This window comes from Somniosus microcephalus, chromosome 3 (genome assembly GCF_052327205.1).
Source record: "Somniosus microcephalus isolate GS21.2 chromosome 3, FLI_Smic_1.0, whole genome shotgun sequence".
Taxonomy (NCBI): domain Eukaryota; kingdom Metazoa; phylum Chordata; class Chondrichthyes; order Squaliformes; family Somniosidae; genus Somniosus; species Somniosus microcephalus.
Window position 1 is genome coordinate 66,148,384 of NC_140989.1, and position 27,759 is coordinate 66,176,142.

General features: G+C 42.7%; 1 protein-coding gene across 3 annotated transcripts in view; it reads left to right on the forward strand.

Moving 5' to 3' along the window:
• hhat (hedgehog acyltransferase) overlaps positions 1-27,759 on the forward strand; it is a 390,783-nt gene that overhangs the window by 59,407 nt on the left and 303,617 nt on the right. For 2 of the 3 annotated variants that reach the window (XM_085980882.1, XM_085980888.1), the window contains 2 exons: positions 383-554; positions 17,127-17,277. In XM_085980882.1, the coding sequence (XP_085837008.1) occupies positions 383-554; positions 17,127-17,277 (323 nt within the window). Of the gene's footprint in view, positions 1-382; positions 555-17,126; positions 17,278-18,528; positions 19,224-19,660; positions 20,635-27,759 lie in introns of those variants that run through there. The other variant, XR_015076777.1, reaches the window with a different exon arrangement.

Genomic DNA, 27,759 nt, shown 5'->3' on the forward strand with positions numbered 1-27,759 from the left:
CACATCAGTGGCATAATACTGGTTTGTAAGTCTAAAAGGCACACTACATGCTGACTTTGCATTAGGACAAAGCAATTGGGTATTTATTAAATGTTGTTTGAAGCTAGAATAGAATTGTCTTGGTTGTCACTGTTTAATAATGAATTTTGTCAGAATAAAGAAAAATGTGAGAAATTGCAAAGCATCTGAAATGATTGAGCACTTTTCTGTAAAGTACATTGGCACTTGAAAAGCAGTTGTGCAAAGGGTAACATTGTGTTGGTTAGAGAAAAAAATTGATATCCGCCGCAAAAAAACAATTAAGACGAATATGCACTTCTCTATACTTCTATATGGATTTATTTGTTTTGTATTGTTTCTTTTTACTTCCAAAAAAAACCAGATGCGAAGAGCAGAGACATTTGTTCCAAAAACAGACCTCTTGTGTCTGTTACTGAGTGGAATGCGCATTTTCTTCTGGTGGTGGCTGACAGAGTCCATGCTTCACCTGATGTATATTCATGCAATTCAGCATCAAGAAACAATATTGGAATCTGCCTCCTACTGGACTTTAGGTTAGAGCAATATCATTATCTCTTTTAATGGAAAGAGCAATTAATCTTGCGTTAGAGAAGATAGTAAGTGTTTTATATGATTGTAAATTGGGCAACAATTCTATGCTTTTACATGAGCATATTACAGTACAGGTATCTGATGTTAGGAAGTAAATGCTTCCACTTTATTCTTAACTAATTCAAAGGTTCTGTAAGTCATCCTGCTGCTAAGTATGGTATACAGGTGGGGCGATCATATAGTCTAGGCAAAAGACTAAATGATTGATTGAAAACCACACTGCTGTATGATTGTGTGATTGAGTTAGTCAGCTGGCATACATCAGTTCCTCTTCTATTTTCTTTCTCTTCCTTTAAGATTGTATGGCCTAGAAATTCATTTGGGCGCGGGCAGCTCGCTCGCGCCCAAAAGTTAGCGCTGGGTGGGGAGGCATTAGCGCACGCCGTATATTCGTCTTCTGCGCCCCAATTCGGAAGCGGGCGCTATACCAGGGTGTGCCCGCCTCCGTTTGGGGCGCTGCAACTGAATATCGGTGCGCTAGTTGCCGCAGCGCCACCCGATGCGGTGCGGCAGGCTGCGGTACTGCAGGCCTCCTCCTTCTCTTAAAGGGGAGGTGCCTGCAACGGCCGGAGCCCCGATCGCGAGTGCCGGCAAAAGAGCCCGGCACAACGGAGAAGTGCCGGGCTCCACGGAAACCAGCCGGCAATGCCGCGGGGGGCGGTGGAGGAGGCCGGGGAAGGAGGTGCGGGCAGGCGGCCGCCGAAAAAGCGGCCGGCCGCACCTTCAGCTTTAAAGCGCCCCACTATGGCAGCAGGATGGCCCCGTTTTCTGTTCGCTGTTTGCGCCCGCTTCGGAGGAGGCGGGCGCAAATAAATATGGGGATCGGCGCGGTTTCGGGGCGTTACGGGCCACCGCGCACACCGATGACGTCATCGGTCCCAGCGCAGCGCTAACGGCTACCGCCGCCAATACCGCTGCACTCAATTTCCGCGCTACCACCCCGCCGGCGCAAAAGACCTCTTTAGGCGCTAAGTGGGCGCAAGGCCCACTGAATTTCTAGGCCTATGTCTTCTGTATGGTGCTCACTGTAATGGGCCCGGCTGAGAACTGACAAAACTCAACCAATGGAGGTAATGCAGTGGAACAAAGCCTGTGGATTTAAATTGAATCAGAAACTTGGTTGGGAGTTGAGAGCTCCTACAGTTTAAGTTGATGAAAGGTAGAAAGAACTTGCATTTATATAGCATTTATCACAAACTCAGGATGTCCCAAAGCGCTTTACAGCCAATGACGTATTTTTTGAAGTGTAGTCTCTGTTGTAATGTAGGGAAACACAGCAGCCAATATGTGCACAGCAAGGTCCCCCGAATAGCAATGAGATAAATGACCAGAGAATCTGTTTTTAGTGATGTTGGTTGAGGGATAAATGTTGACCAGGACACATGAGCATTATAAAGAATTATTAGTACTGTCTGTTTTGCAGATATATTGTAGTCTGACGATCATAAACAGTGAGCAGCTTTATAGCACCCCTGCACCGAGCAGGGCACCCACCCTATTTCTTGACTGAAACGGCCACTCACTCTGCGGAGGGAAAATCGCCAACCCTTCCTTCCCATACCCTCTAGCGCTCTCTCTTACCTTCATCCCCTCTCTTCTCATCACCTGCTTTACCCGCCCATCACCCCTCACCGTCTTCCTCGCTTCCTTCATCCCTTCCCCCTCTCTTCCTCTCCTCCCCTCCTCTTTACTCCCCTTCCCCTCTTCTCTACACAGGACATCAACTAGTGCATTATTAAATTTGGTATATACTACCATATTCTATTGAAAAGTCTTAAGTAACCCTTTTCCTTTGATGCTTGTGTGAAACACTAGCTTAATAGGACTTTCCAGTGTTTGTGGTGATCTCTGACTACTGCAATTACACATTCTGACAACAGGGTAGCGCTGTAGAGCAGTTAATTTCAACAATGACAACTTGCATTTATGTAGTGACTTTAACATAGAAAAATGTCCCAAACTGCTTCGTAGCAGCGTAATCAGCCAAAAATAGATGCCGAGTCAAAGATGGAGATATTGGGAGGGGTCAGAGGTAAATATTTTTAAGGTAACTGAGTTTGTTATTTTATTGCATAAAAACACCAAAACGAGGTTAACCCTGAACTTTTATTTTGAACTCATTTGGACAGTAAAGACAAAGTAACTATTCAAGGGGTTAGTTGGGTCTACAACAGCAGCACATTAAATGCACAGATGGATTTCTTAATTTATGCAATTGTGGTATATGAGGGAAACAAATGTAATTCTTTACCTGTAGTAGATGTGCAAATATGAGTATAACTACACTGAGCACAACATCTATGAACTGAGCCAGTACAGAGAAGGATAGAAGAACTGGGGGAAGAAATCCAAGAGCATAGGCCATTTTCATGTTTCTCTCCTCCTGAATGAACCATCTGAGTTGCTAACCCCAGCTCATCACCTGCACAGAGGTGTACCTTTACACATGTGAAATGATGTATAGAAATTTTGTAGGTGTTGGTTGTGGTAAATACTGCTGTCAAATCCACCAAAGTATGATGTACTGTACTAGATGTCCCTGAGTGTAATGAGGGCAAAGGTTAAAGACAAGAGTGCAGTAAAATACATCATCAGATGAGGGCATTGCAAGATTTCTTACCTGAAAACTGATCGATATATATAGAATTTGCGTAGGGCTTGCTTTCACCAATGTAAGAGTTAATATAAATCTTAAATTAAAAATTAAAAATCATGTACAAACATTTTAAATTAGTTTATGTAAATTTTGGCCTAGATTAAAATGTTTAAAATTATTTTCAAATTTAAAAAAATATTGTAAATGCATTATTGATGGGACTTTTAATTAAATATGAAAATGGGAACATTAATTTTTATTCCAGTTGTATAAATTATTTAATTATTTGGGGATTCCGTTCATAAAGGGAATCCCCATAACCATATTAGGAATCCTCCTTTCTGATTGGAGGACCTGGCCCACGTGATCCCAGGGACGCTTCCGAACAGTCTGCGTCCCTGGGATCCATGCGCCTTTATGCAGGCCTACTCCTGCAGGCCCAGGACCCGAAGTCTCTGAAGCCCTGCAGCCTGAAGGCAGGTGCGGATTTTTTTTATTGGGTCGGAGGTGTTCTCCAGAGGTACGCCTCCGACCGCAAATTCTGGCCCATTATATTTCTGACTTTATGATACAAGACTCCAAGTCTGTTGATCAATGGCTGACTATAGCAGCAGTGAAGTGGAGGGTTTATATAGGTAACTTCAAGTTTAAATGACTTAATAGGGGACCTCAGAGCTAGTATGAGCAATGGTCAACAGGTTGGACAATCAGCATTTATAAATTTAATGAAATGAAAAATTGCTGAGAGGCTGGTTCAGTTCTGGAAATCCAATAATTTGGTGATTACAAGTCTACTTCTTGTAAACAACAAATTGTCACTGCGTATGGAGACTTTAACTACAACATTTTAGGAGACCTGTTGATTATATTGTTTGTGCTCATCAAGGTGAGGGATGTTAGTACTAGGGAATAAAACTCGAGGGGAAAAATTCAGTATCGCCTATTTTGGGGCGCTAATATCTTTGACCTCAACTCCACTTTCCTGCCTGATCCCCATATCCCTTGATTTCCCTAAAGCACAAAAATCTATCTATCTCAGATTTGAATATACTCAATGATTTAGCTTCCCTTTGGGGTAGAGAATTCCAAAGATTCACAACCCTCTGAGTGAAGAAATTCCTCCTCATCTCAGTCTTAAATTGCTGACCCCTTATCCTGAGACTATGCCCCCTAATTCTCCAGCCAAGGGAAACAACCTCTCAGCATCTACCCTGTCAATCCCCTTCAGAATCTTATACATTTCAATGAGATCACCTCTCATTCTTCTAAACTCCAGAGAGTATAGGCCTAATCAACTTTCATCTCATCAGATTGGGTTGTATTTAAATCCAGGTCCCAGAGGTTAATGCACTGTGGTACTCAGCTCTCTGATTATGTTATGATTAAAAGCAAATATGGAGTAAGTCCTCTTAATGTCAGAAGCTATCTGGGAGTAGCTAGAAATTACCATAATCTGGTAATGCTTTATGGGTACAGGAACTACAAAAGTTAATACCTTGAAGAAAAAGACACTAGTAATATAGGTTTGAGAGAAAGTGAATTCTGCCCTGGCTAGCCTGAGCAAAAGCAAAAACAGTAAAGGAGTTGTACAACTACTCTAGTTGCATGGTCAACAGCACAAATTGTGAAAGAAAGAGAAGCTATTAAGTCGTCCGCTTACTTTATTAGCTAAAGCTGTGGCCACCGATAACCTGGAAAATTTTGGAGTTATGTCAACTTTATTTATAATCAAATTGAAGAAACTGCAGAACGAGGAGTTGGTTTAATATAAATCAATTGACAAAGATAATGAAAACTTCTAGCAGTTAATGCAACACCAGAACAATACATCATAAAACATAGAGAATATGCAGAATCTGTTTCCATCTATGTCCACAGTTGAAGACAAGAATGTGCAAAGTGATCAACGCACAGTTCTTGTGGAGACTAAGTCCACCTGTCTTCACACTGAGGACACCCTCCATTGTGCTGTGTGGCTCTACCACCGTGCTAAATGGGATAGATTCAGAACAGAGCGAGCAGCTCAAAATTGGACATCCATGAGGTGCTGTGGGCCATCAACAGCAGCAGAATTGTGTTTCACCACAAATTGTAAACTCATGGCCTGGCATATCCCTCACTCTACCATTGCCGTCACGCCAGGGGACCAACTCTGGTTCAATGAGGAGTGTAGAAGAGCTTGCCAGGATCAGCACCAGGCATACCTAAAAATGAGGTGCCAACCTGGTGAAGCTGCAACACAGGACTATATGCATACTAAACAGCGGAAGCAGCATGCTATAGGCAGAGCTAAGCGATCCCATAACCAATGAATTAGATCAAAGCTCTGCAGTCCTGCCACATCCCGTCGTGCATGGTGGTGGACAATTAAACAACTGACGGGAGGAGCAGACTCCATGAACATCCCCATCCTCATGATGGCGGAGCTCAGCACGCGAGTACAAAAGACAAGGCTGAAGTGTTTGCAACCATTTTCAGCCAGTGGATGATCCATCTTGGCCTCCTCCTGAGGCCCCCACCATCACAGAAGTCAGTCTTCAGCCAATTTGATTCACTCCATGTGATATCAAGAAATGGCTGAGTGCACTGGATACAGCAAATGCTATGTGCCCTGACAGCATCCCGGCTGTAGTGCTGAAGACTTGTGCTCCAGAACTAGCCGTGTCTCTAGCCAAGCTGTTCCAGTACAGCTACAATACTGGCATCTACCTGACAAAATGGAAAATTGCCCAGGTGGTGTCCTGTCCATAATACGATAGAATTTTATATTGAGTTTGAAAGTGATTTACTTAAATCCGAAACTATGGTCCTAAATCTAAACAAAGCAAACTCCGTAGGTATGAGGGGCGAGTTGGCTAAGATAGATTGGGAAATTTCATTAAAAGGTATGACGGTAGATAAGCAATGGCTAGCATTTAAAGACTTAATACATAATTTACAACAAATATACATTCCTTTAAGGCACAAAAACCCCACAGGAAAAGTGGTCCAACCGTGGCTAACAAGAGAAGTTAAAGATAGTATTAGATCAAAGGAAGAGGCTTATAATGTGGCATAGTGGTTAGCACGGTGGCATAGTGGTTAGCACTGTTGCCTCACAGCGCCAGGGACCCGGGTTCGAATCCGGCCTCGGGCGACTGTCTGTGTGGAGTTTGCACATTCTCCCCGTGTTTGCGTGGGTTTTCTCCGGGTGCTCCGGTTTCCTCCCACAGTCCAAAGATGTGCGGGTTAGGTTGATTGGCTATGATAAAAATTGACCCTTAGTGTTAGGGGGATTAAATACGTGGGGTTATGGGGATAGGGTGGGATATGTGTTGGTGTAGGGGTTACGGGGATCGGGTGGGATATGTGTCGGTGCAGGCTCGATGGGCCGAAATGGCCTCTATCTGCACTGTGGGGTTTCTGTGATTCTGTGAATGTTGTCAGAAAGAGTAGTAAGCCTGAGGATTGGGAGGATTTTAGAATTCAGCAAAGGAGGACCAAGAAATTGATAAAGAAAGGGAAAATAGAATATGTGAGTAAACTAGCGAGAGACATAAAAACAGACTGTAAAAGCTTCTATAGGTATGTAAAAAAGAAAAGATTAGCGAAAGTAAATGTGGGTCCCTTACAGGCTGAGACAGGAGAAGTTATAATGGAGAATAAGGAAATGGCAGAGAAATGAAACAAATACTTTGGCCGCGATTTTGCGCCTGGAGGCGAGATGGTGGCGGGTTCCGCTGGTCGGCGGGTTCCGGACCCACTCCTGGTTCCGGCCGCCCTGCAGTTTAAATTTTGGGTTGATTGGCCTCGTTAAGGCCGATGTGCGTGTTCTCCAAGGCAATTGCTGGGTGCGGGTCGGCTGCTCGCGTCTGTTGACGCGATGTTGGACTGATTATTTAAAGGGGTCATGTCCCCTCTGCAGATTCATTTCCATTTTGTTCCCTGAAGAGCTGGCTTCTGTAGATATGGCAGCGCAAAAACCTAAGGCTGCTCCCCGCTTCGAGCATGACTCCCTTCTTGCTCTTGTGGAGGGAGTAAGAGGACGTAAGGAGGTCCTCTTCCCTGGAGACGGAAGGAGGAGGCCTCCTCAGCATACCAAGGCAGCTTGGCTGCAAATTGCTGAGGTCAGTTTGAGGTCAGTCTACATATGCACCTCGGTGCAGTGTCGCAAGAGGTTTAATGATCTGTTGCGATCAGCAAAAGTGAGTATAACATCACACTTACCTTCCATCTGCCTCCCATCTCTTCTCATTCCCATCACTCTGCATTGGCAACCTTCCCCATCACATCCCAACTCACTCTAACATCCCTTGCACCCTCACCCATCCCTCTCTTTGTACAGAATTACAACACCATCTTACTATGCACCACTCACACTCTTATGCAACAACTAACAACTCATAGGACAGGAACTTGGTTTGTGCACCTCACTCCTTCATAGTTTTCCTCTAAACATCTATGTCATCCATTCTTTATGTCATTCCATACTCACTCCATCAATCTCTCTCAAACTCCACTTGTGTCTTCATTACAGGAGAAGAGAGCCCATAATAAAAGGGAGAGGTGGAGGACAGGAGGAAGCCCACCATCCATGGCTCACCTAACGAGCGCTGAGGAGACCGCCCTGGAGATAGTCGGAGGTGCAGAGGAGCTGGAAGTAGGGGACGGAGAGATGGGCATAGAAGAGCAAGCTGGTGAGAGAATTGATTTCCAACCCTCTGATTTAGCATTCATGAATGACTAATATGGGAGATGATGTTCATAGAGATTGAGTGCTAAGCATCTGCACAATGGGATGTGTCTGCAACATACATTTCACTTGTCTAACTCATGCCTTTACTCCCCCACAGGACCATCGAGAGCCCCACTCCCCACTGTCCAGGAGGAAGCGCAGGAGCACTCAGAGGAACCACCAGCCTCTGAGGGAGCAGCATCACCAGCATTCAGCGCACCCAGCACCAGCGCAGAGACCCACACCTCGGTTTTTTTGCAAGATAGAGTAGTGTTGTCACCTGGTGTTTCACAGCTCCCAAGTGAGCAGGAGCAGATGTTGGAGACCGGTACAGCAGTGGAGAGTCCTCATCGCAGGGCTCTCCCAGCTCTGCTCAGCTGCATGTAAACGCTGAGCCTCTGGGGAAACCCAGAAAGAGAGCAGTGCTGAAGCTTCAGGAACAAGCGCAGGAGGCTCTGAGTGGGTTTGCTTCCACGGTAACTGCGAGTGTGCAGAGAATGGAGGAGTCCATCTTAAACATTAGCAATGCTGTGATGAATGCTATGGGCAATCTAGGTGCTGCCATGGAAAGGATGGCAACCTCCATGGAGGATCTAGCTCACTAGACACAAGCCAACCTGGTGGCTCTTCTAGATAGATGGCCAGCTATGGAGGATAGAAGGCCATCTATCATGGAGAGGAACTAGAGGTACATGGACATCCCAGTTATGAGGACCGTCAGTACAGAGACGGGTCCACATGGCCCCACCGATGTGCAGCAAGGTGGTTTCCAGCAACTTGCTAGTGGTGAAGTGCGGGTGACCCTTGAGAGGGACGGTGGTGTTCGAGCACAAGGAAGTGGGGACTCCTCTCCAAGCACTCGCACTCCCTTGCCACTGCCGATACCTCAGTCAGAGCCCCATCTGCTTGAGCCAACAGAGATGGCTGAGTCTGCCCCTGCACAGCTGCAGGAGGAGCAGACTTTGGCGGGACCCTCCAAGGCTCGCAAAATCACAGGATGGCTAAGCAGGAGCAGCAGAGAAGTGAGCAGGCTGCCTCCACATATGCTGAAGCCACAGGGGTCTCACAACGTAGAGGCATGCGTAAGAGGAAGATATGTTAATAATCACAAGGGTTCTCATTTGGGTGTTATGATAGAATTATTTGTAAAGTTTCTGTTCTTTGCCAATATTGTAATAAATTTATGTAGCACGAAGGTTTGCCATCATTGCCGTTGTCTGCTGACAATTTGAGGTAGCACAGTTTAGGGTAAGTGCGCCTTTAAAATCCTGAAATGCAGGTTACAGTGAATCTATAGTGCACAACACATACTTGCAGCCTAAACACAGAATATGCCCCCAATTATTCAATCACCAACCCCTCAGATTTTTAAATGACAAGATTTGAGAGTGCAGCTTTTATACTGCAGTTGCAGCTGTGAAGTTTCCAGCTCACTGGTGTTCACGCCACACTTACCTGGCGTGTTGTTGGAACGTTGTGAAACCCGACCCAGAAGCTGGAAAATCTAAAAACCCTGTGAAAACAGCTCTAAAGTACTACCTAATAAGCCGCTAAGTGCCTTTAATCCCTTTCCCGCAGCTTGGTGTCGGGTCCGTTTGCAAATTGGAGACCCGACACTCGGGAAAGATGCGTGGAGGGTGGGATCACGGTGGGTTCGGAACCCGCCGTCAATCATCGTGTGTTTAACCTCTGACCCACCTCCAATCCCGCCCTCTGAGCACCGGCAAAATTCCGGCCTTTGTGTCTGTCTTCACGGAAGAAGATGCATAAAACTTCCCAGAAATAGTGGAGAACCAAGGGTCTAGCGAGAATGAGGTACTGAAAGAAATTAGTATTAGTAAAAAAATAGTACTGGAGAAATGAATGGGACTGTAAGCCAATAAATCCCCTGGACCTGATGGCCTACATCCTAGGGTTTTAAAAGAGGTGGCTATAGAGATAGTGGATGCATTGGTTGTCCTTTTCCAAAATTCCATAGATTCTATAACGGTTCCCGCAGATTGGAAGGTAGCAAATGTAACCCCACTATTTAAGAAAGGAGGGAGAGAGAAAACAGGAAACTACAGACCAGTTAGCCTGACATCAGTAGTAGGGAAAATGCTAGAATCTATTATTAAGGACATGGTAACAGGGCACTTAGAAAATAATAATAGGATTGGGCAGAGTCAACATGGAGTTATGAAAGGGAAATCGTGTTTGACGAATCTGTTAGAGTTTTTTGAGGTTGTAATTAGCAGACTAGATAAGGGGGAACCAGTGGATGTGGTGTATTTAGATTTTCAGAAGGCATTTGATAAGGTGGCACAGAAGAGGTTATTAAACAAAATTAGGGCTCATGGGATTGGGGGTAATATACTAGCATGGATTGAGGATTGGTTAACGGACAGAAAATAGAGAGTAGGAATAAATGGGTCATTTTCAGGTTGGTAGGCTGTAACTAGCGGGGTACCGCAAGGATCTGTGCTTGGGCCTCGGCTATTCACAATCTACATCTTAAGGCTAAAGGGATATGGGGAGAAAGCAGGGACAGGGTACTGAATTTGGATGATCAGCCATAATCGCATTGAATGGCGGAGCAGGCTAGCGGAGCCGAATGGCCTACTCCTGCTCCTATCTTCTATGTTTCAATGATTTGGATGAGGGAACCAAATGTAATATATCCAAGTTTGCTGCTGATACAAAGCTGGGTGGGAATGTACGTTGTGAGGAGGATGCAAAGAGGCTTCAAGGATCCCCTTGGAATGAGTGACCATAACATGGTTGAATTCCAAATTCAGTTTGAGGGTGAGAGAGTTGGCTCTCAAACCAGCGTACTAAGCTTAAATAAAGGAGACTATGAAGGTATGAGAGTAGAATTGACTAAAGTGGACTGGGAAAACAGATTAAAGTGTAAGACGGTACAAGAGCAGTGGTCTACATTCAAGGAGATATTTCACATCTTTCAAGATAAATATATTCCACTGAGGAAAAAGGGGAGTAAAAGAAAAGACAGCCATCCGTGGCTTAGTAAAGTAATAAAGGATAGTATTCGACTGAAAACAAGGGCATATAAATTAGCCAAATCTTGTGGGAGGATAGAAGATTGGGAAGCATTTAAAAGCTAGCAAACCATAACTAAAAGATTAATTAAAAAAGGGAAGATAGATTATGAAAGTAAACTAGCAAAAAATATAAAAACAGATAGCAAGAGTTTCTACAGCTATATAAAAATTAAAAGGGTGGCTAAAGTGAACGTTGGTCCCTTAGAGGATGGGACCGGGAAACTAGTGGTGGGGAACATGGAGATGGCAAAGACGCTGAACAAATATTTTGTATCAGTCTTTACAGTAGAGGACACTAAAAATATCCCAACACTGGACAAATAGGGGGCAATGGGGGGGGAGGAGCTAAACACGATTAAAATCACTAAGGAGATGGTACTCAGTAAAATAATGGGACTTAAGGCGGATAAATCCCCCGGACCTGATGGCCTACATCCTAGGGTCTTGAGAGAAGTGGCGGTAGGGATTGTGGATGCATTGGTGATCATTTTCCAGAACTCCCTGGACTCAGGAAAGGTCCCGGCAGATTGGAAAACTGCTAATGTAACACCCTTATTTAAGAAGGGAAGTAGACAAAAAGCTGGAAACTTTAGACCAGTTAGCCTAACATCTGTGGTTGGCAAAATGTTGGAGTCCATTATTAAGGAAACAGTAACAGAGCATTTGGATAAACATAATTTAATAGGACAGAGTCAGCATGGTTTTATGAAGGGGAAGTCATGTTTGACAAATTTGCTCGAATTCTTTGAGGATGTAACATACCGGGTGGATAAAGGGGAACCAGTGGATGTAGTGTATTTGGACTTCCAAAAGGCATTTGACAAGGTTCCACATAAAAGATTACTGATCAAGATAAAAAATCACGGGATTGGGGGTAATATACTGGCATGGGTGGAAGATTGGCTATCTAACAGAAAACAAAGAGTTGGGATAAATGGTTCATTCTCGGGCTGGCAGTCAGTAACTAGTGGTGTTCCGCAGGGGTCAGTGCTGGGACCCCAACTCTTTACAATCTATATTAACGATTTGGAGGAAGGGACCGAGTGCAACATATCCAAGTTTGCCGACGATACAAAGATGGGAGGGAAAGCAGTGAGTGAGGAGGACATAAAAAACCTGCAAAAGGACATAGACAGGCTAAGTGAGTGGGCAGAGATTTGGCAGATGCAATATAATGTTGGAAAGTGTGAGGTTATGCACTTTGGCAGAAAAAATCAAAGAGCAAGTTATTATCTAAATGGAGAGAAACTGCAAAGTGCTACAGTACAAAGGGATCTGGGGGTCCTGGTGCATGAAACACAAAAAGTTAGTATGCAGGTGCAGCAGGTGATCAGGAAGGCCAATGGAATCTTGGCTTTTATTGCAAGGGGGATGGAGTATAAAAACAGGGAAGTCTTGCTGCAGTTATACAGGGTATTGGTGAGGCCACACCTGGAATACTGCGTGCAGTTTTGGTTTCCATATTTAAGAAAAGATATACTTGCTCTCGCGGCGGTTCAGAGAAGGTTCACTCGGTTGATTCCAGAGATGAGGGGGTTGACGTATGAGGAAAGGTTGAGTAGGTTGGGACTCTACTCATTGGAGTTCAGAAGAATGAGAGGCGATCTTATCGAAACATATAAGATTGTGAGGGGGCTTGATCGGGTGGATGCGGTGAGGATGTTTCCACTGATGGGTGAGACTAGAACTAGGGGGCATAATCTTAGAATAAGGGGCTGCCTTTTCAAAACTGAGATGAGGAGAAACTTCTTCACTCAGAGGGTAGTAAATCTATGGAATTTGCTACCCCAGAGAGCTGTGGAAGCTGCAACATTAAATAAATTTAAAATGGAGATAGACATTTTCCTAGCAGATAAGGGAATTAGGGGTTACGGGGAGAGGGCAGGGAAGTGGACGTGAGTCTAGATTCAGATCAGCCATGATCCTATTTAATGGCGGAGCAGGCCCGATGGGCCGTATGGCCTACTCCTGCTCCTATTTCTTATGTTCTTATGTTCTAAGTGAGTGGGCAAGAATATGGCAAATGGAATATAATGTGGAGAAATGTGACGTTTCCACTTTGGTAGGAAAAATAGAAAAGCAGAGTATTTTTTAAGTGGTGAGAGATTGGGAAATGTTGGTGTTCAGAGGGACCTGGGTGTCCTTGTACATGAATAACTGAAAGTTAACATGCAGGTACAGCAAGCAATTAGGAAAGCAAATGGTATTTTGGCCTTTATTACAAGAGGATTTGAGTATAAGAGTAAAGACGTTTTACTGCAATTATATAGGGCCCTGGTGAGACCACACCTGGAGTACCGTGTACAGTTTTGGTCTCCTTACCTAAGGAAGGATATATGTGCCATAGAGGGAGGGAGTACAATGAAGGTTCACCAAACTGATTCCTGGGATGGGGGGATTGTTCTATGAGGAGAGAATGAGTTGATAGGTCTATATTCTCTAGAGTTTAGAAGAATGAGAGGTGATCGCATTGAAACATACAAAATTCTTACAGGGCTTGACAGCATAGATGCAGGGAGGATGTTTCCCCTGGCTGGGGTGTCTAGAACCAGGGGCCACAGTCTCAGAATAAGGGGTTGGCCATTTAGGACTGAGATGAGGGGAAATTTCTTCACTCAGAGGGTGGGGAATCTTTGGAATTCTCTACCCCAGAGGGCTGTGGAGGCTCAGTCGTTGAGTATATTCAAGACAGAGAGCGATAGATTTTTGGATATTAAGGGAATCAAGGGATATGGGGCTAGTGCAGGAAAGTGGAGATGAGGTAGAAGATCAGCCATGATCTTATTGAATGGCAGGGCAGGCTTGAAGGGCCGAATGGCCTACTCCTCCTATTTCTTATGTTCTTATCATGAACCATTTGTGTTCAAGGACTGAGTTTGGAAATGTAAATAGCTAGCTTGTATCAAGGCAGAGGAATGAAATACGCCCCCTTTCATGTGACAAAGAAAGCAGGAAATTAATTAAATAATTTACCCATGCACCACTGCAGATGATGGTGAGTTCTTGAAGAGTTGCATCAGATATAATTAGGCTGATCAAGAGTCTGAACAAAATTCAGTTGCCAGTAAACCTGTTTAATGCTCTTAATGCAGCATTTCTGATGGCAAGAATTCTATCAGAGGCAACTCTAGTTTGGAGGCAGTGAAACCTTGAATGACATTTTGCTCCCCGTCTCTCACTGAAACTGCCACTGATGGCAAAGCTAAGCACATTCTTTTGGCAGCACTAGTGTTGGATCCTCCACCTTGAATCTGTTTCTTCATCTCCATGGGCCTTTCTCTGACTATGGAAGTGGGTGACTATAATAAAAGAGAAGAGCATGCTTTGTTAAGGGTGTAATGAAAGAATATATACTATCTTACACCCTCCCCTGACATGTCAATTGTCAAAATTTTGGGGGCTTGGACCATATGTCAGTGATGGCTAGCAAATCAGTGTGGGCTGGGCCCTCCTTCCCTCACTGCTGCTCGCTCCTACCGCTAAGGGTAGCGATTCTGGCCTTTGCATACTGTAGGTTGGACCTCCTTTGAGAACAGTAACTAGAATCACTTCAAATAGCAGCAAGACTTGAGTCGAAGCAGCGTTTGGGAGAATGAAGGATGTAAAATTAAGGGAAGGAAGGGCAGAGGGCAGAATCTAGGCATGGTGGTTTGGAGGTGAGGGAAGCGGTAACTTTGGAGGGAAGGATGGAGGAAGAGTGCCAGTAGTCGGGAACAAAAATGTAGTTAAGATAAATGGACTTAAGAAACCGAACCTGAGAGGCTCCAGGCTCCAAAATTAACAGGTCAAGATACATTACACACTGGATTGTAGCTGCATATTCATTCATACAGGTAGGCTATCCTTTATCCGAAAACCTCGGGACCAGCCGTGTTTCGGTTTTAGGAAAATTTCGGATTTCGGAAGGTGCGCGAAAACACTTCGGTTTTCAGAGGTAATTCGGTTTTCGGGAGTGCGGATAAAGGATACACTATCCCTTATCCGAAAGGGTGGGGGTCGGCGGGGGTCGTGGTCGTGCGCATTTCGGTTTTCAGAAGTCATGCTTTGCTCCACTTTCGGCTTTCAGAGGTTTTCTGGTTTCGGATGTGCGGATAAAGGCTGGTACACTTACGCTGAGCGATTTCGGTTTTCAGAAGTGCGGAAAAATGCTACACTATCCCTTATCCGGCTAGGCCTGTAAGTCGTGCGCCACTCTGGTCATGTCGTGCGCACGACTTACGCTGACCGAAAAAACCTTCGGTTTTTAGAGGGTTTCGGTTTTCGGAAGTCCGGATAAAGGGTAGGCTACCTGTATCTGGTATTGTGCAGCAGGACAAGCTGTGTTGATGAGATCTCGGCATTAGTTGCTTTAATTTTTTTTCTACTGGTCATCAAGATGGTAACAAGAGGACAAATTAAAGATAATTACAAAACGAAATGAAGAGGAGGTATGAAAAACTTCTAAAATGTGCCTACCAGTGATTGCGCCTAAGATAATGAGAACATTTGAAGAGCCTTCTCGAACCAGCGCAATCGTCAGAATCTCGTAATTTCGATCTGGGGGCTTGGCAGGTTTTGTGGGCGGGGCTTGATTCAGGCAAATTGAATCTTGAACCAGCGTAAAAGATCGGAGAAAGCACGAGCGTAAGAGGTTTTGGGCGTAAATCACGTTTAAAATGACCTGATCTTTTGCACTGGTTTGGCTGATTCTGCCTGGATTGTGCTGATTATAATTTGACCCCGATATTCGCTTTCAATTGCAAGTTCCTTATACATTTGTTAGGATTAGCTTGTTCAGATCATTTTTCTTTCCCATCCTACATAAAATTGGAAATGATCTGGTATGTGACTTTCCACAAAGCAATGCATTTCAGAGTTGTGGATTACGTTTGGAGATATAAAAAGGTGGATTGAGAATTAGATTAAAATAAAAATTCTTGAATATCCACAGTACTATTTGTAAAGTGGAACTGAGCATATAGCTATCTAAATGGTAATGAAATATTGACGAGAAGCTGCACAAAACAGTATTGCACCGAGCAATATCATAAGAAAAAAATATATTTTTTGCTTTGCCGATTTAGTATTTTGAGCTTAAAAATCAAAATTTGGAAAATAAAAGATTCTTCAGGAAAATAATATAATCCGAATGGAACACAATAGTTATTTTTTGGACAGAGGAGATTGGAGCCACGTAGCAGTATTTTTCTAATGTAAAATCTAGTGTGTAAGATTCATTTTTATGCATGGCTTTATGATTTCTAAATATAGTGCTGTGCTGAATGCTAGTTGAGTTGAATGCTGACAACTGAGGGGGAAACTGCTGTAAAGGTGAATATAGCCTGTGTAATAGAAAGCAAGCAATTTTCTCTGCTCAGACTACAGAATGGCATAATTTGTTATGTAAAAACTATTTGCTGTTTATTTACACATTTTTATTACCGAATTAATTTAAATAAAATCTGTTCTAATCTTGGTCCTGTATGTAAAAGTGTTGGCTCAGGCTAACTTCATTATGAAATAGTAAGACTTGGATTTGTGATCACAATCTTTGACATGATATGTTGCCATATGGAGGTAAATAAAAGAAAGACTTACATTTATTTAGCGCCTTTCGCAATCTAAGGACGTCCCAAAGTGCTTTACAGCCAATTAAATACTTTTGAAGTGTAGTCATTGAAGCCAGCAGGGTCTTTTTTAAATACTCAGATTGGAATCTAACGTTCTGCCTCCGCTCGCCTGCCCAAATCCCACCAGGTAAAAGTCGGGGCTATTATCAGTCAGTAAGTTTTTAAAAATAGAAACAGAGCAAGTTTTGGCCAGGTTTAGAAGAATAATTCAGGCAGGTAGTTAATAAGTCAAGCACCCTGTTCTACTGATGTGAGGAAGCATAGCTTGCCATTATTTTTGCATTATGGGAAGACAAGTTGTGCTGATCATAACTGTTACACTTGCTTTATAATAAAGTAACTTAATTGTTCATATGTGACTTTGTCTCATTGGGTGTTTTCTTGGTCCATCTTTAAAATATTGGATTGCTACATGCAAAAGACATGAATATCCAATTCAGATCACAAGGGGGTACTATTGCTTCACCCCTGGGTTATGCTATTGTATAGTTAGATATTGGGACGTGAACAGTTAAAATGCAAATAACCATTTAACATATACCTTTGTCTCATAGGTGGCCTTGGTTTTGCTCATGCACTGTTTTTCTATATGAAATATCTGCTACTTTATGGCATTCCATCAATTATCATGTGTCTGGATGGTTTTGAACCACCAAGATTGCCAAGATGTACCAGCACCTTGTACAGTTTTACAGGAACGTGGAGGTGAGTTGCACAGACTTTTTTTTAAAGTAAAGATTAAGAACAAAATGGGATTCTTGTAGGTGCAGTTCTACTGGCTTCTGTCTCATTCACTTTATTGTGATTTCCATTATTTGCTTTGTAAGTATTGGCTCGGGAGTCATTTTACAAGGTTCATTCACAAGGTATAAATGCAAGTTAATTCATTCATTCAAGGTTGGGTTATTGGAGCAATGCCTTCTTGGGTCACTTTTAGTTGGCCAAATAACAACACTCTTGCGTTGATTGAACAGTTTGTTTAAAGAAAAAAATGGTCCAAATGAGAAAAAACTAATGGCTAATATTTGGGTGGGTGGTTGGGGGTGGGTGGGTGGAAGGGAGTGAAAGAGTTACAAAAATAATTACAGTGCACTGCATTTTATTATGTAGGGGTATCGTTAGTATTTGGGTAGTAAGTGAGGTGCTTTCACAAATATGGCAATTATACTGACAACGAGTTAAGGCATCCATTTAAAAAAAAAAAAAACCTGCAAATGCTAAAAATCTGAAATTAAAACATAAAATACTGTAATGCACAGTAGGTCCATTAGCATTTGTAAAGAGAAAAGACAAAGGAACTTTTCAGGTGTATATCCTTCTCCTGAAGTGAAAACCCCATTGTTGGGTAGATGAAAATAAAAAGGGGGGTGGGAAAGAGACAACAAAGCCTGGAGTTTCCATTTGGTTGCGCTGGTTTTTTTGTTGCAATTTGCCTGAAATTGGTGTAACCCACGCAAAAGATCGTGGAATTTTAAGCGCAAATCGAGTTTCTGTGATCTTTTGCGCTATTTTTAAAAAACATCATACTCGAAGCGGCCCAACCCGCAAACCTGGCCATGCCCCCAGGGTGAATTAATCACCATTGGGAGTTTCCGCTAATTATGCTCGTTTGCAGGAATTTGAGGAGGCTCTAAAAATTAAGCTGGTTCTTTTGGGTGCAAGGACATTAAAATGCACATTTTAAGAACTTTTGAATGTAATTTAAAATTATTAAGAAATTGACTACTGTACCCCAATATAACAACAAATGGTTCTGTATAATTTTTTTAAATGTCATTTTCAGTAATTTAAAATCTGGTTACTCACAGGTGGTGGCTTGACACTGATTAAAAATGCTTATTTTTTGTGATAAACCCATTTTCAACTGCACCAAGTTACCACTCTTAAATATATCAGGGCATATTCTTTAAAGCAAAAGTTTTTAAAAAAGTTTTAAAACACTGCCCAATTGCACAGGTTCATGGCAGATTTTGTGTTCGACGATATACAAATGAGTTTGATCGGAAACTCAAGGAAAAAAAAACGCTTTCAATTGCACCCAAATCGCCGATTGCACCCAAAGCGGAAGCTCTTGGCCCAGATCTCCAATCACCCAGAGGAAGTTCCTAGGTGGAATGACCTACAACCTGCTTAATCGTGAACCAGCAATTTGTTAAATGATGTAAAAGATCATCTCAGTGAAGCAATGAATAGACATTCAATTTGATGTTAATCGAAATCCTGTAAATGAATTTGGTGCAACAGCAGGAAATTAGCCTTTTGGCTTCTCTTGATTGCAGCCTTAGTTTTCCAGACATTAAACTAAGTAAGATGGAAAGAGAAATTTGAAGATGACAGCCTTGTTTCAGAAGTTGAAACTTCTAGTCGCAGAATTATTAAAGGAATAAAGTGTCTATATGAAGACACCGTCTGATCATTGTCAATTGGGGCAAACATTGGGCAAAATATGCAGTTTGAAAATAATAAAACGTGCTGACAATTGGAAGCATGTTGCTGGCTTAAAATCAAGCAGCAACAGAGATGCCAAACTGCCCAAAATGCCAAGAGAAACTTGAAGAGCAGGATTGAAAAAGAATTGTTGCTTGCCAAAAGCAAGCTTTCCCTTTTCCTGGATGCGCTGATTGAGGAGACCATCTAATCTGCTGAATGTGGTAAGTACTTTTTCAATGGAATCAACCGTTATCAAGGCAATCGCTATTTTTGCAGCAAGAATGCGTATCAATTAATTATATGGTTCCAGTCGGTAAGATGTTGTTTGCAATAGTACCGTAGACTATTCTATATTCTGTGTGTGTGAAATATATCCACAAAGTCAAGGAGAACAATTTTTTACACTAAAGGTAATACAACAAATTATCTGGGAAAATTGGACAAAATAGTAGGATTTAGGAGACCACTAGAAAGGTGTGTCTCTGGAAAGAAAGGATTGAGGAATGTGATGAGAAGTTAGGTGGTCTTATTGGGCTTATGCAATCTTACTGCAAAATGATTTTTGTTAAGGCATATATTTCATACGTTTCTGCTGAAGTTTCTTTTAAAAATCAGATGATACTCAGTTCATGCACATATTTCTTCTATGTCTACACAGGTGAGTCATCCAAGTCTGAGACTACTTTAGAGGACTCGTATATCAGAGGAGGAATTTAATGGCATCTTGTAACATTAAAGGGCAAATGCAGCAAAAAAAATACACTTCACTTCCAGAATTACACAGAGTGACTTTGAAATGTAAAGGAAATTGTCATCCTTTGGTCCACCTGAAATGGAGTACAACTGCCAGAAAACTCAGGAAATTTGTCTTCTAATTTGTGCACTCTGCTCCAACCCTTATCCTTGTACTGTACCTGGTACTTTTGCATCATAGTTTGTAAGCTGGTTGTGGAGTTACTCAAGCAGGTTGCCAACTATCAATCTGCATACTGCCACTAGTCTGCTGTCTGCCACTTTTATCCATGCACCTGGTGACCAAGTTGACAGGATTGTTGGGTACTCATGTCTATGATGGTGCTTCTGTTGCTGCCCCAGCTGAGGTTAGCTAACCTTGACCAGACCAGTGCTGAAACCTGGCATCTTGATTCGTATGGTTCAGTGCCACACTGGATGGTGCATTGCACACCTGAATTTCAAATGCTTGAGACAAATGGAAATAGAGTAAAATAGAATTGCTTTTAAACCTGGTTTACTGAAATTATATTAGCATTTTATTCCAGGTTTGTCAAACAGACATTATTCTGTTACATGTTTATAAATACCAAATGCATTACAGTAGATCAGTTGCTTACAGAGAGCGCATTATATCCAGTCTAATGTGTTATACACAGCTAATGAAGATCCAATTTGTTAAACTTATCTGCTCTTAATGGGCTTGGCGATGAGGAAGGGCAGAAACCATTAAATCTGTCCAAGCACACCCTGGAAATGGCAGACACATTTTGTATATAAAGTTAATGGAACAAATAGATATTGAATTGCATGTTAATTTTTACCCAAAGTGATATTGATGTGGAACACTGAGTTAAACATTTACTTTGTCAGTGTGGTAAAATAAACTGAGGAAACCAAGTATAGTTTTATAAATGATTAATATTATTAAATTTTCTCTGCTTTTTCCTCCTCCATTCTTGTAGGGGCTAGTGCTGCTATTAAACCCACAAGATTCATTTCAGTGCTGCCAAATTTAATTCATAGACAATGCAAAAATCTCATTGTGGAAATTCAAACCTTGTAATTCTTAACCCAGATGTCAAAACAAAAGGCCTCTATTTTAAAAAAGGCAGAATTTTTAATTAATATTCACAATATATTGGCCTATCAGAAATTTCTGATGAAAAAGATTTAAAACAGATTTTATGATTTGAAGCAAGATGTGGGCTCTCCATCAATAAGAGTCTGATGACTGCAACCGCAAAGATTTCTACTGTGCTCTTTATGTCTTTATGAGGCATTGAATAATGCAGGGGTTCAGAGGGGGAGAGAACAGGGACTGTACATAATGAACGCAATGGAGGGAAGAGAGCTTAGGAGGTTTTTGAAGGCACAGTATAGATGTTCAGGAACGAAGCTCATGCTCAGGGCAAGGTGGCTGAAAGAGTGGCTCAAGCCATGGTGCAGGGATCAAGTAGGTTGGTATTGAATGACTGGAGAATGCATGCTGGAAGATAAGGTGGAGATCCTTTAAATAGAGCAAGGCCATGGATGGATTTGAAGGTGAAGCCAAGAATCCTAGGGGGAGAAATTCTGTACCTCAGCGCCTCCTGTTATTGCCTCCGGGGGGTGATAACGACTTATCGACCAGCTGCAAAGAAGATGTGATTTTTGCCAACCTTAAGCTGTAGGCAGCTTTAGCTCATTCAGGTCTTACTGTCAGGTGGGCAATTGGGGATGGTGACATCAGCTAGGGGAAAAAAAAGCTGACCCTGTGCTTCTGGATAACAACAGCAAGGGGTAGCGTTTAAGTGATAGAAGTGTGAGCCAAAGAATGAATCATGGCATACACTTTTATGATGCAGCAGGAAAGCGTGGTTTTGGCACCATGGGAAGGAAAGTCTGATTGGAAGGTTTTGATCAGGGAGTGAGGCAGGAATATATTTGTGAGGCAATGATAGTTTCTAGGACTTTAGAAAGAAAATAAATGTTGGAATTGTTGGAGAGGGTGGATAGCGGGATTGAGATTTTGGTGATCAAGGGATGAAGAAGGGGCGGTAAGAAACTGGGATGGGAGGGTGTTTACATAGTCAAATCATGAATAAATGTCAAACAATCCATCAGAATCCCTCTGTTGTGTTGCAGCGTTGTAATATATATAGGTTCTCCTGCTGCAATCTGATTTACATGGTCTATTAGTTGTGTTCTATGAAATGTTTAGTACAACAACACTTCGGTTTGAAGATGTATGTTTAGTTGAATTTATTTTTTCAAGTCAGACATTTATGGGCTCATATTTGCTAATATGAAAGAGTTAAAATATGTATTAAACTTGTGGCTGTTCTAATGAAGCCAGGTAAAGCTGCTAGTAACACATTCGTTTTAGGTGGCCTGTGGACTCCTTTGATTTTGCCCATGAAACTCCTGCCCTTTCCTGTCAGCTTTACATTTGTGTGCCAACCCACATTATCAGCTTTGCCTGCCACACACAATCCACAATGCAGAGGGTAGCTAGGCGACCAGCTCCCAGACTCCACCAGTACTGCTCTGTGATAGCGGCATGATTAGGATTAAGAACTCAGGATACGGAGGATCACTGGCTCAAACTGTCCTATTTCAACCACATAATAACGTAGTGCCTTTTATATCACCCAGCATTTATTTGCCTTTGCAACTGCTCTCTAATGTAGTGACACTTGCAATATTTAGTGAAATGCTATACCCAAATTACATTATTTTCACTTTATCATAATTCTTCGATTTAAGCTGGTAGTTTCGATTTTCTTTTTAAAGTTAAAAGGCATGACCTTTCAGGAAGCCAACTATTTATACAGCATACACTTAGCGATAAACCACTTCCATATTTACTTAAATTTTAAAAAAGTTTAAAAATATTTAGTGGGTTCAGTTTTCTCTTTTTTTCCTTTTTTCCTTTTCATCATTCTTTTTCCTTTTCAACAATTTTCTTCCCTCCTTTCCTGATCATGCAATTGCATGATAGGCTATGGCTTGCATGGTACCTCATCTAAGTGGCCATTGTTCATATGTATGAGCCTGGACAGTGAGTGTTGGCAGCTTATTTGACTGTAGGGGAGGGGGCTGGTAACACAGCTGAACTTGATACTATTTTCACTTCAGGAGTTGCTGGATAGGATTCAGGAGTTGGAAACCTGCTGGACATTATTTTTCCTTCTCTCTAACTCAGCAGCAACATAAAGGGGGTCGAAATCCATCTAAACGCGTTTTCATCCCTTTTTCCTGACCTTTGCATCTGGGAAATGGGCATTCCTGCAAGGAATAGGGGGTTGGGTGCAAAGGTCTGGATAATTTGCCCCATAGTCTATGGATTTGGTTTTATGACCCAATATTTTAACTGATCTATATGATGATTATCCTTTCAATATCTAATCAAGTATTACATCTAGTCAAGTCACTTTATTTGATATACTTATCATTTTGTAGTCCTTTTGCCATTTTAGTACCAGTATTTATAATCCTGTATTTCTCGATAGTAACTACTATTTTTGATTGATCTTCCCAGTGGCTAGATTGTTGTAGGTCTCTTTGAATTTTATTTCTTTCCTGCTTACCCACCTAACTTGCTTTTTTTTTGCAAATTTTAGGCATTTCCGTTTTCTGTTCTCCTGAAGGGGATGACTTTTCTTGGGGTACGTGTCCATAGGCACCTGTAGCCCTCCAATCCCTTGCAGAAGTGACCTTTCATCATCTGAGAGCCTCGTTCGTCAGTGTCGGCAGGCTATTTGACCACTGAGGCCATCATATCTGAGTTTGATTTTTTCATCACCTGACATCCAGACATGTGTTCTTTCCAGCAGGGGGTATTGGAAAGCAATGAGGAGCAGGAACCTGGCTGAGGCCAATTGTATATCCTCAAATACCAACTCTGGACAAACCAGGCAATGAACCTGAGAACTTCCTAGTTATTATGGCTGAGTACCATACAATATTGCACATTTACATACTCAACTTTTTGCAGATTTATCCTCAGTTTCTGTGCTGTGGTGATGTAAGCTGATGGGGAGATGATTGTTTCCAAGTAACAATCATGACAACAGTCTATATACAGGAATTGCTCTGTTGTCTTGGGCTGATGAATATTGCATGTATTGTGTTCTACTATCTTTGAGTTTTCTCTTTTCCTGTTGCAAAGAAGGGAGGGAAAAAGAGTGGCAGGGCTATAGTAATAGGGGATTCGATTGTAAGGGGAATAGATAGGGGTTTCTGTGGTCGCGACCGAGACTCCAGGATGGTATGTTGCCTCCCTGGTGCAAGGGTCAAGGATGTCTCGGCGCGGGTGCAGAACATTCTGGAGGGGGAGGGGGAACAGCCAGTTGTCGTGATACATGTTGGTACCAACGACGTAGCTAAAAAAAGGGAAGAGGTCCTACAAGTAGAATTTAGGGAGTTAGGAGCCAAGCTAAAAAGTAGGACCTCGAAGGTAGTAATCTCTGGATTACTACCAGTGCCACGTGCTAGTAAGAGTACAGAGAACAGGATAGTTAGGCTAAATACGTGGCTTGAGCAGTGGTGTAAGAGGGAGGGTTTTAAATTTTTGAGGCATTGGAACCAGTTTTGTGGTAGGTGTGACCTATACAAAAGGGACGGTCTACACCTGTGCAGAGATGGAACTGATGTTCTCGGGGTAATTTTTGATAAAGCAGTTCGGGAGCATTTAAACTAGTATGGCAGGGGGCTAGAAACCTATGTAGTGAAATAGAGGAAAGTGAAAGGCAGACAGAAATAAATGGTAAAAGGGTGAGGAACAAAAAACAAAGGGCCAAACTAATTCATAAAAAATGTGAGCATAAAAAAAGCCTGAGGGTTTTATACCTTAATGCGAGAAGCATCAGGAACAAGGTAGATGAATTAGCTGTGGAAATAGAGGTTAATAATTATGATCTAATTGGGATTACGGAAACATGGTTGCAGGGTGAGCAGGGCTGGGAGCTTAACATACAGGGGTATTCAGTATTTAGGAAGGATCGACAAAAAAGAAAGGGAGGAGGGGTAGCATTGCTAGTAAAAGAGGGGATAAATGCAATTGAAAAGAAGGATATTAACTCAGTTAATACAGAATCTATATGGGTGGAGCTAAGAAATAGCGAGGGGCGAAAAACATTAATAGGAGTGGTATATAGGCCTCCAAATAGTAAAATAGAGGTTAGGGAGGGCATCACGAGGGAAATTAGAGAAGCGTGCAATAAGAGCACAGCTGTCATCATAGGTGACTTTAACTTACATATAGATTGGACTAGCCTAATCAGTAAAAATAATGAGGAGGAGGAATTCCTTGAGTGTTTAAGGGATGGTTATCTGGATCAATATGTCGAGGAACCAACTCGGGAACAGGCTATATTGGACTGGGTACTGTGCAATGAGAAGGGACTAATCAGTAATCTTGTTGTACGGGGACCCTTGGGTCAGAGCGATCATAACATGATCGATTTCTCACTCGAAATGGAGAGCGAAGAAATTGACTCAGAGACTAAGGTCCTGAATTTAAACAAGGGGAATTATGATGCCATGAGACGGGAACTGAGTAGGTCTGATTGGACAACGTTCCTGGGAGGACTGGAGGTAGATAAACAATGGCAAACATTTAAAGATAGAATGACAAAATTGCAAAAATTGTTTATACCAATCTGGCATAAAAGGAAATCTAAAAAGGTGACTCAACCGTGGATAACAGGGGAAATTAGAGACAGCATAAAATCCAAAGATAGGGCGTATAAAATAGCCAAAAAAAGCGCCAGAGCGGAAGATTGGGAACAGTTTAAGATAGAGCAAAGGAGGGCAAAGGGCATGATCAAGAGGGGCAAAATAGCTTACGAAAACAAGCTGGCGGAAAATATAAAAACTAACTCCAAAAGCTTTTATAAATATATCAAAAGGAAAAGACTGGTGAAAACCAAAGTTGGTCCATTGCAGTCAGATACGGGGGAATATATAATGGGAAATAAGGAAATGGCAGATCAACTAAATGCATACTTTGGGTCAGTCTTTACGAAGGAAGACACAAAAAACCTCCCTGGGATATCGGGAAAAATAGGGACATTGGCAAAGGAGGAACTGACGCAAATCAATATCTCTAAGGATATGGTGTTAAGGAAGCTAAAGGGATTGAAGGTGGACAAATCCCCAGGGCCTGATAACATGCATCCTAGGGTACTGAAGGAGGTGGCCCTAGAGATAGCGGATGCACTAAGGATGATTTTTCAGAATTCATTAGACTCGGGAACAGTGCCGATGGACTGGAGGGTAGCTAACGTTACCCCACTATTCAAAAAGGGGGGTAGGGAAAAAGCAGGTAATTACAGACCTGTAAGCCTTACATCAGTTGTGGGCAAAATGCTGGAGTCCATCATTAAGGATGAAATAGCGGAGCACTTAGCAAATGGGGACAGGATAGGACAGAGTCAACATGGATTTACAAAGGGTAAATCGTGCTTGACTAATCTATTGGAATTTTTTGAGGGAGTAACTGGTAGAATAGATGGGGGAGAGCCAGTAGATGTGGTGTACCTGGACTTCCAAAAGGCCTTCGATAAGGTCCCACATAAAAGATTAGCATGGAAAATTGAGGCTCATGGGATAAAGGGGAAAGTTTTGGCGTGGATAGGGAACTGGCTGTCAGATAGAAAACAGAGAGTTGGAATAAACGGCTCATTTTCTGAATGGCAGGCAGTAACAAGTGGGGTACCACAGGGATCTGTCCTGGGCCCCCAGCTGTTCACAATTTACATTAATGACCTGGATCAGGGAGTCGGATGCAGCATTTCCAAATTTGCAGACGACACTAAACTAGGAGGGGGGGTGGGCTCAGAGGAAGAGACCAGGAAGCTCCAGAGCGATTTGGACAGACTGGGCGATTGGGCGGATAAATGGCAGATGCACTATAATGTGGACAAGTGCGAAGTTATCCACCTTGGGTGCAGGAACGGGAGGGCAAATTATTATTTAAATGGCAATAGATTGGGAGAGGGGGAAGTACAGAGAGACCTGGGTGTTCTTGTACACCAGTCACTGAAGGCGAGCATGCAGGTGCAACAGGCGGTCAAGAAGGCAAACGGTATGCTGGCCTTCATAGCAAAAGGGTTAGAATACAGGAACAGGGATACCTTGCTGCAGCTGTACAGGGCACTGGTGAGACCACACCTCGAGTACTGTGTACAGTTTTGGTCGCCTCATCTGAGGAAGGATGTTCTTGCCATGGAGGGGGTGCAGCGGCGATTCACCAGGCTGATACCAGGAATGGCGGGAATGACCTATGAGGAGAGACTATGTAGTTTAGGGATGTACACACTGGAGTTTAGAAGATTGAGAGGGGACCTCATAGAAGTGTATAAAATTCTGACAGGTCTAGACAGACTGGATGCAGAAGGAATGTTTCCCTTGGCGGGTGAGAACAGAACTAGAGGACATAATTTAAGGATAAGGGCTAAACCATTTAGGACAGAGATGAGGGGGAATTTCTTCACTCAGAGAGTGGTGAACCTGTGGAACTCATTGCCACAGAGGGCAGTGTACGCCAGCTCATTAAATATATTTAAGAGGGAATTAGATATATTTCTACGGGCAAAAGGGGTTAAGGGTTACGGAGAGAAGGCGGGGACGGGATACTGAATTAAAGGATCAGCCATGATCTCATCGAATGGCGGAGCAGGCACGAAGGGCCGAATGGCCTACTCCTGCTCCTATCTTCTATGTATCTATGTAGAAGCTAAGGCCGCGAATTTGCCGGTGCTCAGAGGGTGGGTTTGGAGGCGGGTCCGCTGTCAAAATAGCAAAGATTGACAGCGGGTAGGGAACCCACTGTCAACCCGCCTCCACGCGAGTCTCCCAGGTGTCGGGTCTGTCAGCGGAGAACTAACCCGACACCAAGCGGCGGAGGAGACAATTGATCTTGTTAAATGGCTTGTTGAGAGCCAATTTAATACTATTTTGAGGCTTCCTTGCAATTTTACGTTCTCCCCCTACGGGTTACCCGCTGTTCGAGTCTACTCTGATGTTCTGATAAGCTGA